At 43.1% G+C, this 16,977-nt stretch overlaps 1 protein-coding gene across 2 annotated transcripts in view; it reads right to left on the bottom strand.

The window, feature by feature from the left end:
- cgnb (cingulin b) overlaps positions 1-16,977 on the bottom strand; it is a 64,081-nt gene that overhangs the window by 11,799 nt on the left and 35,305 nt on the right. The window contains exons 5-9 of one of the 2 annotated variants that reach the window (XM_084158713.1): positions 7,941-8,065; positions 5,817-5,955; positions 5,425-5,637; positions 1,357-1,505; positions 416-442 (exon numbers count right to left, since the gene is read on the bottom strand). In XM_084158713.1, the coding sequence (XP_084014839.1) occupies positions 416-442; positions 1,357-1,505; positions 5,425-5,637; positions 5,817-5,955; positions 7,941-8,065 (653 nt within the window). The remainder of the gene's footprint in view (positions 1-415; positions 443-1,356; positions 1,506-5,424; positions 5,638-5,816; positions 5,956-7,940; positions 8,066-16,977) is intronic. The other variant, XM_084158714.1, reaches the window with a different exon arrangement.

Here is a 16,977-nt window from a genome sequence, read left to right as displayed (position 1 = left end):
ATATTGCAAGGAATCTGGACTATCTGAACAAATCTTGATACAGCGAATATGTAATCATTGTTCATTTCAATAGTTTAGATCATATGTCCGTTTATAACAGTTGATATGATTACTTAGATTCATCATTTGTCATGATAGCTTGATTAATTAAAATAGCTTCTGAGATTCATTTGAGAAGTTATAGAAATTGGTAAATAAATCTTGATTGATCATTTGCTCAGTAGGTTGTAGTTAGTATTTATCGTTCTAATGATCAGATCATTAGTCACATTGGGCTGCATCAAAACTTGAGATACGAGCATGTTATTTGAGTGACGTGTTATTTGAGGATCAGAACTCAAGTTAAAGATTTGGCCCCATGAGACTAAACTATTCTACTCAGACCAAAAAGAGTGAGTTTGAGTTTCTCACTCACGTTGGAGTGTTGCTCTGCTGCCCATTCCTGCCCAGTAAAAATGTCAGGGATAAAAAGGAAAAGGTGCATGCATTAAAGGGAGGCAGTAGAATAATGTTTAACATTTCAGGTCTGGACCCAAGCCACTGGAAACATTAGTCACAACAAAAAACGTAGGTATTCAAATGCAATCCAAAATAAATAAAAAGGTGTGAACATCGGCAAACATCTTAGGAAAGTGTGACAATGCAAACTCTCTCAGGTGTTCCGAAACTGAGACTCCTATCAAAATTAAAATACTCTGGGGTAAAACGGTCTCCCTTTGGTAGAGCTGGGAATTGCCAGGGTGCTTAGGTGCCGATACGATATGTATTGCGATTCTCATGATTCTCACAATTCTATATGTACTGCAATTCGATACTCTGATTTTGTTGCAATTTTATGTTACAAACATATTGCTTACTATATGTCTGCTGCAGAGAGACAAGAGAGAGCATGAACAAATTTGTTTTGATCAGTCCTGGAAACAAAAGTGCTGAAAACATGTGGGCTCACTACTTTAAAAAAAGATGGAGAACAAGCTTCAGGATGGAAATTACCGGCGTTTTGGAGCAGGTACAGCAGACTAGTGCTAGCTAACGGTACCTAGCAACAACAAAAAAAGTCCAAAATAATATCGCGATACATAACTGTATCGATTCCCCCCCCCCCCCCCATCACTACCCTTTAGCAATCATAAAGTGTAAGTTTGCCTTTGAAGACCAGATAAGGGGCTGCCACTGATAAGGGGCCGCAATATCTCTGGTATTTTGGATCATAGGTCAAGACAATAGAAACTGGCCTTACATAGACTACTAGTTTAAAGCTAAAATGAAGACGACTTTACAGATGTGTAGACATGTGTATGATGCACCATTGATATACTACAGCCAATTAAATAATAATTATATTAAGGCACTCACTCATGCTTGGTGCTATGAAGCTCCTCTGTGGTGGTTTCCAGCTGCTCCCTCCACTGGCCACCCTGGTCCCTGCAGCTCTCTAGGTCATGCTCCAGGCAGAGCATGGAATCATTCACCCGCTGCCTCTCCTCCTCAATCTGCTGCTGGGACTAACACACAGCAGGGAGAGATCAGACATATGGTACATACATGCATACAGTGCATTCGGAAAGTATTCAGACCCCTTGACTTTTTACACATTTTGTTTCGTTACAGCCTTATTCTAAAATGGATTTCATTGCCCCCCCCCCTCAATCTACACTCAATAATACCCCATAATGACATAGCAAAAACAGGTTTTTATAAATTTGCTGAAATTTATAAACTGAAATATCACATTTATATAAGTATTCAGACCATTTACACAGTACTTTGTTGAAGCACCTTTGGCAGCGATTACAGCCTCGAGTCTTCTTGGGTATAATGCTACAAGCTTGGCACACCTGTATTTGGGGAGTTTCTCTCATTCTTCTCTACAGATCCTCTCAAGCTCTGTCAGGTTGGATGGGGAACATTGCTGCACAGCTATTTTCAGGTCTCTCCAGAGATGTTCGATCGGGTTCAAGTCCGGGCTCTGGCTGGGTCACTCCAGGACATTGAGGCTTGTCCCGAAGCCACTCCTGCGTTGGCTTGGCTGTGTGCTTAGGGTCCTTGTCCTGTTGGAAGGTGAACCGTCGCCCCAGTCTGAGGTCCTGAGCACTCTGGAGCAGGTTTTCATCAAGTATCTCTGTACTTTGCTCCGTTCATCTATCCCTTGATCCTGACTAGTCTCCCAACGGGCTGTCATGTGCCTTTTACTGAGGAGTGGCTTCCCTCTGGCCACTCTACAATAAAGGCCTGATTGGTGGAGGGCTGCAGAGATGGTCGTCCTTCTGGAAGGTACTCCCATCTCCACAGAGGAACTCTGGAGCTCTGTCAGAGTGACCACCGGGTTCTTGGTCACTTCCCTGACCAAGGCCCTTCTCCCCAGATTGCTCAGTTTGGCTGGGCGGCCAGCTCTAGAAAGAGTCTTGGTGGTTCCAAACTTCTTCCATTTAAGAATGATGGAGAACACTGTGTCCTTGGGGACCTTCAATGCTGCAGACATATGTTGGTACTCTTCCCCTGATCTATTCCTCGACATAATCCTGTCTCTGAGCTCTACGAACAATTCCTTTGACCTCATGGCTTCGTTTTTGCTCTAACAGGTTTGTGCCTTTCCAAATCATGTCCAATCAATTGAATTTATCACAGGTGGACTCAAATCAAGTTGTAGAAACACCTCAAGGATGATCAATGAAACAGGATGCACCTGAGTTTGGACACACCTACTCATTCAAGGGTTTTTCTTTATTTTTACTATTTTTTACATTGTTGAATAATAGTGAAGAGATCAACACTATGAAATAACACATATGGAATCATGTAGTAAACAAAAAAGTGTTAAACAAATCAAAGTATATTTCATATTTGAGAATCTTCAAATAGCCACCCTTTGCCTTGATGACAGCTTTGCACATTCTTGGCATTCTCTCAACCAGCTTCACCTGGAATGCTTTTCCAACCGTCTTGAAGGAGTTCCCACATATGCTGAGCACTTGTTGGCTGCTTTTCCTTTACTCTGCCGTCCTACTCATCCCAAACCATCTCAATTGGGTTGGGGGATTGTGGAGGCCAGGTCATCTGATGCAGCACTCCATCACTCTCCTTCTTGGTAAAATAGCCCTTACACAGCCTGGAGGTGTGTTGGGTCATTGTCCTGTTGAAAAACAAATGATAGTCCCACTAAGCACAAACCAGCTGGGATGGCGTATCGCTGTAGAATGCTGTGGTAGCCATGCTTGTTAAGTGTGCCTTGAATTCTAAATAAATCACTGACAGTGTCACCAGCAAAGCACCCCCACACCATAACACCTCCATGCTTTACGGTGAAATACACATGCAGAGATCATCCGTTCACCCATACCGCATCTCACAAAGAAACGGTGGTTGGAACCAAAAATCTCCACTTTGGACTCCAGACCAAAGGACAAATTTCCACAGGTCTAATGTCCATTGCTCGTGTTTCTTGGCACAAGCAGGTCTCTTCTTCTTATTGGTGTCCTTTAGTAGTGGTTTCTTTGCAGCAATTCGACCATGAAGGCCTGATTCACACAGTCTCCTCTGAACAGTTGATGTTGAGATGTGTCTGTTACTTGAACTGTGAAGCATTTATTTGGGCTGCAGTTTCTGAGGCTGGTAACTCTAATGAACTTATCCTCTGCGGCAGAGTTAACTCTGGGTCTTCCATTCCTGTCGCGGTCCTCATGAGCGGCAGTTTCATCATAGCTCGATGGTTTTTGCGACTGCACTTGAAGAAACTTTAAAAGTTCTTGAAATTTTCCGTATTGACTGACCTTCATGTCTTAAATTAATGATGGACTGTCGTTTCTTTTTTTGTTTATTTGAGCTGTTCTTGCCATAATATGGACTTGGTATTTTACCAAATAGGGCTATCTTCTGTATACCCCCCTTACCTTGTCAAAACATAACTGATTGGCACAAACACATTAAAAAGGAAAGAAATTCCACAAATGAACTTTTAAGAAGGCACAGCTGTTCATTGAAATGCATTCCAGGTGACTACCTCATGAAGCTGGTTGAGAGAATGCCAAGAGTGTGCAAAGCTGTCATAAAGGCAAAGGTTGGCTACTTTGAAGAATCTCAAATACAAAATATATTTTGATTTGTTTAACACTTTTTTGGTTACTACATGATTCCATATGTGTTATTTCATAGTTTTGATGTCTTCACGATTATTCTACAATGTAGAAAATAGTAAAAATAAAGAAAAACCCTGGAATGAGTAGGTGTTTCCAAACTTTTGACTGGTACTATATGTAAATACGTTTTTTATTTTTTTGCTTCGTCATTGCAGATTGATGAGGAAAAAAATAATTAATTCAATTTTAAAATAAGGCTGTAACGTAACAAAATATGGAAAAAGTCAAGGGGTCTGAATACTTTCCGAATGCACTGTACATACCACAGGAGGTTGGTGGCACCTTTATTGGGGAGGATGGGCTCGTGGTAATGGCTGGAGCGGAATCAGTGGAATGGTATCAAATACATCAAACATGGTTTTCATGCATTTGATGCCATTCCAGGTGCTCCGTTCCAGACATTATTATGAGCCATCCTCCCCTCAGCAGCCTCCACTGATACGTACAGACAGACAGTTTCTCAGGGACCCCCAACCAACGCATATACTGTGTTGTTCCATTTCAGCACCAGCATACCGGATTTAACTAATCAAGGGGTGGATTGGGAATGGATAGCGAAACACTGTATGAACATTTGACATATGAAGAGTTTATTTCCAAAACGCTATATCCACCAATGTTTCACATTTGTGTTTTTCCATCAGAAATGATTGCTTATGGGTACCTTCATGTATGTAAAATATTACTGTCCTCCGTTTTTTTATCCATAGATTTCAGATGTGTATACATTTTTAATTACTTTGCAAAACGCTATATATCCATTGTTTAGCTGGAATGTAATGTTGGTATCCTGTATATTTCACTGTGATATGTGGTTGTCTCACCTAGCCATCTTAAGATAATGCACTTAATGTAAGTTGCTCTGGATAAGAGCATCTGCTAATGACAAAAATGTATAACGTAAATGTTTTACATACAGATCTCATATTACTGTATTGAATAATATTTAAAACATTTTTTAAATAGTGATGTCACAAATGTATACTTTGTACAGTTCTTCATTTAAAATGTCGTTATTTGTTATAATTGATCGTGTAAAACCTAGCGTACTACTTATTTCTCTAAGAGTGAGGCGGATATATCAAGTGATAGATTTTAAACAAATACATGCCTGTCATTGAACATGCCATGATTAGATAGTGAAAAAAACAGACCAATCTCTTTCATAATTTCTTTAAACAATAAAAGCTAATTTACCAACATTTCTGAAAATGGATATATAGCATTTTGGAATTAAACTCTTCATTTACACAAGTGCATATACACACCCACCCACCGACGTATCTACCTGTGACACCTGTTCCATGGTGCTCCTCAGGGTCTCCATGTCCTGGCTGTACTGCTCTCTGAGGGCCTCCATCTCCTGGTCGTGGCTCCCCACCTCCTCCTTCAGCGCCCCCTTCAGGGCCGTCAGCTCCCTCTCCCTCTGACGCAGCACCTCCTCCTGACGCTGGCTCAACATTGTCGCCTCCGCCAGGTCCGCCTGCAACGACATCACATCCTGCGAGGGAGAGAGAGGGGAAGATGGAGAGGGGGAGAGAGGAGTTTGTGTAAATAGTGCTGAATGGCTGCCATTCATCACCTGGGATTTCATAAGATGCCCCCATACAATGTAAAGCACTTTGAAGAGTGCTACATAAATGCAAGCCATCATCATCATCATCATCATCCTTGTCGTACCGTCTGCAGTGACATCGAGTCTGTCTGTGGCATCTTCTCTGGCATTCCCCTCAGCTCCTCCTGAAGCTCAGCCAGCTGGTCTTCCTGTTGACGCACCCGAGACTCTGCCCACTCTCTGGCCATTCGCAGCTGGGTCAACCTGATAGGGAAGACACCAATCAATACCCCAATCAATCAACTCATTAACGTGTCAGTCAATTAGACAATCAATCCATCAACCTAACAATTAAAGAGGCAGGAGGTTAAGGACCCTTTAATGGGATGCTTAAAGGTGCAATCCATAGATTCTCTATATTCTGACAACAAAACGTAGAATAAATACATCCGGGGCATCACTTTTGGGGGGGGGTCTTAAACACATACAGTTGAAGTCGGAAGTTTACATACACCATAGCCAAATACATTTAAACTCAGTTTTTCACAATTCCTGACATTTAATCCTAGTAAAAATTCCCCGTCTTATTTTAAGAATGTGAAATGTCAGAATAATAGTAGAGAGAATGATTTATTTCAGCTTTTATTTCTTTCATTACATTCCCAGTGGGTCAGAAGTAAACTGAATTAGTATTTGGTAACATTGCCTTTAAATTGTTTAACTTGGGTCAAACGTTTCAGGTAGCCTTCCACAAGCTTCCCACAATAAGTTGGGTGAATTTTGGCCCATTCCTCCTGACAGAGCTGGTGTAACGGAGTCAGGTTTGTAGGCCTCATTGCTCGCACACACTTTTTCAGTTCTGCCCACACATTTTCTATAGGATTGAGGTCAGGGCTTTGTGATGGCCACTCCAATACCTTGACTTTTGTCCTTAAGCCATTTTGCCACAACTTCGGAAGTATGCTTGGGGTCATTGTCCATTTGGAAGACCCATTTGCGACCAAGCTTTAACTTCCTGACTGATGTCTTGAGATGTTGCTTCAATATATCCACATAATTTTCCTTCCTCATAATGCCATCTATTTTGTGAAGTGCACCAGTCCCTCCTGCAGCAAGGCACCCCCACAGCATGATGCTGCCACCCCCGTGCTTCACGGTTGGGATGGTGTTCTTCGGCTTGCAAGCATCCCCCTTTTTCCTCCAAACATAACGATGGTCATTATGGCCAAATAGTTCTATTTTTGTTTCATCAGACCAGAGGACAATTCTCCAAAAAGTATGATTTTTGTCCCCATGTGCAATTGCAAACCGTAGTCTGGCTTTTTTATGGCGGTTTTGGAGCAGTGGCTTCTTCCTTGCTGAGCGGCCTTTCAGGTTATGTCGATATAGGACTCGTTTTACTGTGAATATATATACTTTTGTACCTGTTTCCTCCAGCATCTTCACAAGGTCCTTTACTGTTGTTCTGGGATTGATTTGCACTTTTCGCACCAAAGTACGTTCATCTCTAGGAGACAGAACGCGTCTCCTTCCTGAGCGGTATGACAGCTGCGTGGTCCCATGGTGTTTATACTTGCATACTATTGTTTGTACAGATGAACGTCGTACCTTCAGGCGTTGGGAAATTGCTCCCAAGGATGAACCAGACTTGCGGAGGTCAAAAAAAAAAAAAAAAGTGAGGTCTTGGCAGATTTCTTTTGATTTTCCCATGATGTCAAGCAAAGAGGCACTGAGTTTGAAGGTAGGCCTTCAAATACATCCTCAGGTACACCTACAATTGACTCAAATGATGTCAATTAGCCTATCAGAAGCTTCTAAAGCCAAGACATCATTTTCTGGAATTTTCCAAGCTGTTTAAAGGCACAGTCAACTTAGTGTATGTAAACTTCTGACCCACTGGAATTGTGATACAGTGAATTATAAGTGAAATAATCGGTCTGTAAACGTTTGTTGGAAAAATTACTTCTGTCATGCACAAAGTAGATGTCCTAACAGACTTGCCAAAACTATAGTTTGTTAACAAGAAATGTGTGGAGTGGTTGAAAAACTAGTTTTAATGATTCCAACCTAAGTGTATGTAAACTTCCGACTTCAACTGTACATACACTGCACATGCACACAGATTCCAGACACAGATGAAGTTTCCCATACACAGATTAAGCCTAGTCTATTTAAAGTGCTTTTTAGTCCAGTACTAGGACTTATCTGTGACTGGGAAACTTGCCCAAGGTGTGTGAGGCCTAGCTTACTCTTCTTGGGCCAGCTGTAGTTCGGTTTTGTTGCGGTCCAGTTGTTCCTGAAGCTGGAGGTTCTCATTCAGACGCTGCTCCAACTCCTTCTTCAGATTCCCATGAGACCCTGGTTTAGGAGGACCCTGACAGAGGAGACAAGTCAATATACATACAACTGTTCCTACTATATATTGTACAGCATTCAGCAGTGTACTCTAACAATCTACAATTCACTGTGCGATCAGAAATGCCTAGGAACCTGCATTCAACACTACATTGTTGGCAACAAATAAATTGTTACAGATTGGCATCGAGGCTATCGCCAAAGTGCAGTATCTGCAATATACACCATCAAATAGTGCTAGGGGGTGTCATTCACAGGAGGTTGGTGGCACCTTAATTGGAGAGCCCATGCTTGTGGTAATGGCTAGAGCGGAATAAGTGGAATGGAATCAAACATGGTTTCTATGTGTTTGATGCCATTTCATTAGCGCGGTTCCAGACATTATGAGCCGTCCTCCCCTCAGCAGCCTCCACTGGTGTCAATCAACTTATTTGAAGAAATGACAATATTTCTCGCATTGCTCAGTATAGTAAACATCATCCATCAGCGTGTCCAACTATGTGAAAGGGTCAAAAGCACCAGCATGTCTTATCCAACACCCACACCAGCCCACTGTTTGTTTGTCAGGAGAGGTTTTTAAATCCTTGAATAAATCATCGGAGTACAGTCACTATGTGTATACTGGGTCTGCGTCCCAAATAGCACCCTATAACCTATATAGTGCACTACTTTTGACCAGTGCCCACTGTAGTGCACTATGTAGGGAATAGGGTGGCATTTGGGACATAGCCTGGATGTAGCTCAGTGACATTACGGATGGAGGGTAAAGTTTTGCCCTGCGGAACTAACATTCCTCTTCAAGTATTATCAGTGATAGATAGAGTCTGTGCTGCAGAGATTCTGCTCTCCTCAGTGCAACTGGTTTTTATCTGTTTGTAAAGAGGGGTAATGAAGAGTTGAATTGATTATGAACTGGACAGTGGAAATAATATAATTTAGCCAATGGAAAGGCCAGTTAGCTGCTAGTTATGTCCTTGAGGGAAATCCGAATAGCCAGCTGTATAAATGAATAATATATGCAATACTGAACGCTCTGGTAGCAGTCTTCAATAGCCTTATCCGATATTCTTAATTAACAGGTGACATAACAGGTGTTCCCCTCTGGCCATAGGAGGCAGGCAGGCAGGCACGCACACCACCTGCTTCAGGTAACCAAACACACCAGCTTGTGTTTCACCACACAGGCAGCAGAGAAACTCTATATGTCTGCTATTTCACACTGATACCAGTATTCCATTTAACACTGCACTAGAGCCAGCCAAAACAGTCTACTGGTGTTCAGAGTGCACTTAACATTGAGTTGAACCAACGGAATCAAATCTAGTGGAGTCAAGAGAACACGTTATACTATATTTGTACTAGGATAGTCAAATCTCCGGCTGCTTATACTGTATGCTTAAGCAGAATTAAACTATTACTAATTGTATCCAAGCTATTAAGTAATGTTGATACACTACATGACCAAAAGTATGTGGACACCTGCTCGTCGAACATCTCATTCCAAAATCATGGGCATTACTATGGAGTTGGTCCCCCCTTTGCTGCTATAACAGCCTCCACTGTTCTGGGAAGGCTTTCCACTAGATGTTGGAACATTGCTGCGGGGACTTGCTTCCATTCAGCCACAAGAGCATTAGTGAGGTCGTGCGTTCCAATTCATCACAGTCAGAGTTCCAAATCATCCCAAAGGTGTTCGATGGGGTTGAGGTCAGGGCTCGGTGCAGGCCAGTTAAGTTCTTCTACACTGATCTCGACAAACAATTTCTGTATGGACCTTGCTTTGTGCATGGGGCATTGTCATGCTGAAACAGGAAAGGGCCTTCCCCAAACTATTGCCACAAAGTTGGAAGCACAGAATTGTTTAGAATGTCATTGTATGCTGTAGCGTTAAGATTTCCCTTCACTGGAACTAAGGGGCCTAGCCTAACCATGAAAAAACAGCCCTAAACCATTATTCCTCCTCCACCAAACTTTACAGTTGGCACTATGCATTGGGGCAGGTAGCGTTCTCTTGGCATCCGCCAAACACAAATTCGTCCGTCGGACTGCCAGATGGTGAAACGTGATTCATCACTCCAGAGAACGCGTTTCCACTGCTCCAGAGTCCAATGGCGCCGAGCTTTACACCACTCCAGCTGATGCTTGGCATTCAGATGTTGATCTTAGGCTGGTGTGCGGCTGCTCGGCCATGGAAACTTATTTCATGAAGCTCCCGACGAACAGTTCTAGTGCTGAAGTTGCTTCCAGAGGCAGTTTGGAACTCGGTAGTGAGTGTTGCAACCGAGGACAGACGATTTTTACGCGCTTCAGCACTCGGTGGTCCCGTTCTGTGAGCTTGTGTGGCCTACCACTTCGCGGCTGAGCCGTTGTTGCTCCTAGAAGTTTCCACTTCACAATAACAGGACTTAGTTGACCGGGGCAGCTCTAACAGGGCAGAAATCTGACGAACTGACTTGTTGGAAAGGTGGCATTCTATGAAGGTACCACGTTGAAAGTCACTGAGCTCTTCAGAAAGGCCATTCTACTGCCAATGTTTGTGTATGGAGATTGCATGGCTGTGTGCTCGATTTCATACACCTGTCAGCAAGGGGTGTGGCTGAAATAGCCAAATCCACTAATTTGAAGTGTAATATTTAGACCTAAGCTGTGTTCGAATACTCATACTAACCACACTATTTGTGACGCAAATTGAGTAATTAGTATGCTTATTGGTCATAGTATGGATATAAAAGGAAAGGGGGATATCAAGTCAGTTGTACAAGAGAATGCATTCACATGAAATGGGTCTTCTGCATTTAACCCAACCCATCTGAATCAGAGAGGTGCGGGTGGCTGCCTTAATCGAAATCCACGTCATCGGCGTCCAGGGAACAGTGGGTTAACCCGCCAGGGCAAAAGTTCCCGGATGTCGTTCTACATCCACCAAAATACGAAGTATACAAGCAGTAGACACCATGTCTGTGCTTTTAGGGCACATAATGCAATTCTTCAGAAAATGGGCGTAGCTTCACATCATTTTCAGATTTGAAGAGAATTTCGGAAAATATGCAGCCGAAGTCCAACGAGACCGGCTACAAATTCATTGCTTTAACTAATTATGACAACTGTTAAGAAAATGTTGAGCAATGTAATAAAGGAATTACTTTTCAAAGAAGTTACGTTACACGTTATGTTGGCTGTAGGCGGCGGCAGGTAGCTTAGTGGGTAAGAGCGTTGTGCCAGTAACCGAAAGGTCGCTGGTTCTAATCCCCGAGCCGACTAGGTGAAAAATCTGTCGTTGTGCCCTTGAGCAAGGCACTTAACCCTAATTGCTCCTGTAAGTCGCTCTGGATAAGAGCGTCTGCTAAATGACAAAAAATAAAAAATAAATAAATAAATTGGCTGACAATTTGTTAGCTACGCTAGCCTTACGAACCGCATAGCATATCATTACAGAAGTTTCTTGTATGTACCCGTATATTAGCTAGCTACCTAACGTTAGTTGGCTACTAATACATTTAACTTGCCTAAGTGGTATAGTCGTTGTGCGTTCTCAATGGACATTGTTAATGAAGTCGTAAGATGTCTAGCTAGTATTTGTTATGCTAACAAGCTAGCAAGAAGTTGCATAGCAACAACATCAACTTCCGGTACAGGCGAAGCGCTAGTACACTCAACCGAAAGGATAGCGTTCGTTTACAGCAGGGTTCTTCAATTCCGGTCCTGGAGGGCCGAAACACTTCTGTTTTTTTATTTCTACCTGGTAGTTAATTGCACTCACCTGGTGTCCCAGGTCTGAATTAGCCCCTGATTAGAAGGAGAGGATGAAAAACAGAGGTGTTTCGACCCTCCAGGATCGGAATTGAAGAACCCTGGTTTACAGTATACTAAAATGAACTAATAGCATGTAGTATATATTCATTAAGTGTTATACAGTATGTTAGTATGGGTATTCGAACACAGCTCTAGTCTTGAACCAGAACATGAACAAGCCTTGGGTAACAGTGGTGTTAGGAAATGGCATCTCATATTATTAGAGCAGTCCTATAACTGTACCAGTCCATTTACCAACCCTCAACATTCACAGGCAAAAATGTCTACTCAAGAGCCACCACTTGTGGTGATGAGTTAATATGGCCACCCTTCACAGCAACACCATGGATACCACTGTAACACGGGGGGGGGGGGGGGGGGGGGGGGGGGGAACCAACCAATCGCCTGCTGGTGCCAGGTTCCACTCAAACTCAATTATTGATAGATCTCAATGACTGAGCTCTTAAACACTGACTGGCCCCATCCTAATCAGCTTTTCTCTGCAGGTGCTCCGCTGTCAAGATACCCCACAGATGATTTACATGGTTAGTAGCTACAATCACACTGAGGGTTATATAATGAGATATAATGACAGCTCATATACATACACAAGTGGTCATACATGGAGGTTGCCATGTGCACACATAAAATGAACGTCTGCATAGAATTAATACTAGGCCAAGGCTGCGGATCCGTAGGTAACTGCCCTGTCCTGCCTGCCTGTATCCCTTTTCCCTACAGCTAAATTCCGAATCACATTCTGTGCATGTATTTCTTTACCTCTACTTTATGCAAAAATGTTTGTGGTCACCCTACCTTCACATTTCTCAATCATGAATGATAATTCTTCAAGTTTTACAGGTCAAATGTCCATGCAGCATCTGCATACCAGCCACTTGATCTCAATCAGTTTCATGGGGATACGCATTTAGACCTTCTTGAGTCATACAGTGTTGTTTCAAAGTAGTGTTGTTTTGAATTATGTACAGTGAGCAGATTTTAGAGAAGATAGTGTTAAAGGCCCAGTGCAGTCAAAAACGTTTTTTTCTCCTGTGTTTTATATACATTTCCACACTACAAGGTTGGAATAATACTGTGAAATTGTGAAAACTATGATAATACTATTTTAGTATGAGAGCTGTTGGGAAATGTCAGCCTGTGGGATGGAGTTTGGCCTGCCTGGTGACATCACCAGGAGGTCAATTCATTAATAGACCAATAAGAGAGAGTTCCAAACCTCTCTTCCAACAACAGATCGTTTTCAGTTTCCCCCTTCCCACTCAGACCACTCCCAGACAGTCCTAGCTCTTTGCTAAGAAACTATATTTTTTATTTTGTTGACCATTTGAATTGAAAACAATTACAGTAAGGTACTTAATTGTTCCCTGGAAATGATTTGAAATTGAGATCAAAACGGCTGCATTGGACCTTAAACTGTAGAAATACCTGTGTTGAGTTTAAATCAAAGAACATAGACTGAACAAAAATATAAACACAACATGTATAGTGTTGGTCCCATGTTTCATGAGCTGAAATTTAAAAAAATTAAAAATAAATATAAAAATCGCAGAAATGTTCCATATGAACAAAAAGCATATTTCACTAAAATGTCCAGATTTTGTGCACATATTTGTTTACATCCCTGTTAGTGCGCATTTACATTACATTTTACATTTAAGTCATTTAGCAGACGCTCTTATCCAGAGCGACTTACAGTTAGTGAGTTATAAAAAAAAAAAAAAAAATAATAATTTTTCATACTGGCCCCCCGTGGGAATCGAACCCACAACCCTGGCGTTGCAAACGCCATGCTCTACCAACTGAGCTACATCCCTGCCGGCCATTCCCTCCCCTACCCTGGACGACGCTGGTCCAATTGTGCGCCGCCCCATGGGTCTCCCGGTCGCGGCCGGCTACGACAGAGCCTGGATTCGAACCAGGATCTCTAGTGGCAAAGCTAGCACTGCGATGCAGATGGGTTGTATACAGGTGCAGTGATCGGTAAGCTGCTCTGACAACTGACGCCTAAAGTTAGTGAGGGAGATAAGAGTCTCCAGCTTCAGAGATTTTTGCAGTTCGTTCCAGTCATTGGCAGCAGAGAACTGGAAGGAATGGCGGCCAAAGGAGGTGTTGGCTTTGGGGATGACCAGTGAGATATACCTGCTGGAGCGCAGACTACGGGTGGGTGTTGCTATGGTGACCAATGAGCTAAGATAAGGCGGGGATTTGCCTAGCAGTGATTTATAGATGACCTGGAGCCAGTGGGTTTGGCGACGAATATGTAGCGAGGGCCAGCCAACAAGAGCGTACAGGTCACTATGGTGGGTAGTATATGGGGCTTTGGTGACAAAACGGATGGCACTGTGATAGTCTACATCCAATTTGCTGAGTAGAGTGTTGGAGGCTATTTTGTAAATGACATCGCTGAAGTCAAGGATCGGTTGGATAGTCAGTTTTACGAGGGCATGTTTGGCAGCATGAGTGAAGGAGGCTTTGTTGTGAAATAGGAAGCCGATTCTAGATCTAACTTTTGATTGGAGTTGCTTAATGTGAGTCTGGATGGAGAGTTTACGGTCTAACCAGACACCTAGGTATTTGTAGTTGTCCACATACTCTAGGTCAGACCCGCCGAGAGTAGTGATTCTAGTCGGGTGGGCGGGTGCAAGCAGCGTTCGGTTGAAGAGCATGCATTTCGTTTTACTAGTGTTTAAGAGCAGTTGGAGGCTACGGAAGGAGTGTTGTATGGCATTGAAGCTCATTTGGAGGTTTGTTAACACAGTGTCCAATGAAGGGCCAGATGTGTACAAAATGGTGTCGTCCGCATAGAGGTGGATCCGAGCGTCAACAGCAGCAAGAGCAACATCATTGATATACACAGAGAATAGAGTCGGCCCGAGAATTGAACCCTGTGGCACCCCCATAGAGACTGCCAGAGGTCCAAACAACAGGCCCTCCGATTTGACACATTGAACTCTAACTGAGAAGTAGTTGGTGAACCAGGCGAGGCAGTCATTTGAGAAACCAAGGCTATTTAGTCTGCCAATAAGAATGCAGTGGTTGACAGAGTCGAAAGCCTTGGCCAGGTCGATGAAGACGGCTGCGCAGTACTGTCTTATCGATTGCGGTTATAATATCGTTTAGGACCTTGAGCGTGGCTGAGGTGCACCCATGACCAGCTCGGAAACCAGATTGCATAGCGGAGAAGGTACAGTGGGATTCGAAATGGTCGGTGATCTGTTTGTTAACTTGGCTTTCAAAAACTTTCGAAAGGCAGGGCAGGATGGATATAGGTCTGTAACAGGTTGGATCTAGAATGTCACCCCCTTAGAAGAGGGGGATGACCGCGGCAGATTTCAAATCTCTGGGGATCTCAGACGTTACGAAAGAGAGGTTGAACAGGCTAGTATTAGGGGTTGCGACAATTTCGGCAGCTAATTTTAGAAAGAAAGGGTCCAGATTGTCTAGCCCAGCTGATTTGTAGGGCATTGTAGAATAGATTCAGGGCATTATGTACAGACAAGGATATGGAAGGATATGAGTACAGTGGAGGTAAACCTAAGCGTTGGGTAACGATGAAAGAGATAGCATCACTGGAGACACCGATTGAGTCGGTCTCCGTGTGCATGGGGAGTGGGACAAAGGAGCTGTCTAAGGCAGGTTGAGCTGGGCTGGGGGCTCTACAGTGAAATAGTACAATAAGAAATAACCAAAACAGCAATAAGCAAGGCATATTGACATGGTAGAGAGGCATAAAGCAATCACAGGTGTTATTCGAGAGAGCTAAGACAACAGCTGGTAATGGTGACAAAGTTTGGGCTGAGGCTAAACATAAACAGGATGCGGTACCGTATAAAGGAACAGTCCAGCAGGCATCAGCTGTATAGCTGAGTTATCATAAGTTCCGGTGAACAGCAATAGGAGAGTTCGGAGGTAGTTTGGGAGCTGCTACAGCACTGGCGAGCAAGAGGCCCGGCTTGTGTGTGCTAGCGGGCCGGGGCTAGCAGATGGATCTTCGTGGTCAACGTTGTAACGGGAAGCCTGTTGAAACCACATCAGACGATTTCGTCTGCAAACCAGTCGTGTTGGATCGGCGGGGCTCCGTGTCAACACTAGGAGGTCCCGTTCGGTTGACAGAGGTAGATAGCCGGGAGATGGGCCTGGCTCGAGGCTAGCTCAAGGCTAACTAATGCTTGCTAAGGGGCAATGGTAATTAGCCAACGACAACAGCCATTTGGTTGCAGCTAGCTGGTTGTGATGATCCGGCGCTAGGGTCCAGTGATTCCGGCAGAAAATCCGATATGCTCTGGGTCGATAGCATGCTGTGCAGACTGGCCGACAAATTGTCCAGGCTAGAGCTAGAGCTGGCTGGTGGGTAGTGCAGGCCACGGACAATGGTGAAGACGCTAACGGTGGCTAATAGCAAGTAGCCATTCGGTTGTATATCTGTATTCCCAGTCATGTGAAATCCATTGACTAGGGCCTAATTAATTTATTTAAATTGACTGATTTCCTTATATGAACTGTAACTCGTTGAAATTGTTGCATTTATATTTTGGTTCAGTATATTTTTTCTAGTGGCGCGCTGTAGAGTTTTGGCAACATGAGACATTTTTCCATTTGCACAATCATCCTAAAATCCCATTAGAAATGAGGTGATGTTTTCTGTCTTACAGTAACGTTATACTATGCTATTATACTTGGTTTGTAGAATACTATCTTTATGTGATCTTGCAGACATTGATTCAGCTTTGATCTAACTTTATTAAACAAGCACCATTTGCCAGACTAGCCTGTTCTCTACAATTAGAACAGAGACTGCATAAAGAAGAAAATACAGATGCGTCGGGACTTTTAGCTGTCGGGAAGAGGGGTCCAGAAAATGCGGATCCGCAGCCACTCTAAATACTATATGCAGATTAAGAATATAGGCCTACTCAAAGACTGCTGTACACAAATATAGGCTACTGCTCGCAGGAACAAACTGTACAGTCGTGGTGAAAGGTTTTGAGAATGACAAGTATTGGTCTTCACAAAGTTTGCTGCTTCAGTGTTATGAGATATTTTTGTCAGATGTTACTATGGTATACTGAAGTATAATTACAAGCATTCCATAAGTGTCAAAGGCTTTTATTGACAATT

The sequence above is a fragment of the Coregonus lavaretus genome (genome assembly GCF_964263955.1).
Source record: "Coregonus lavaretus genome assembly, chromosome: 3".
NCBI lineage: Eukaryota > Metazoa > Chordata > Actinopteri > Salmoniformes > Salmonidae > Coregonus > Coregonus lavaretus.
This window is presented reverse-complemented; position numbering and strand designations above follow the sequence as displayed.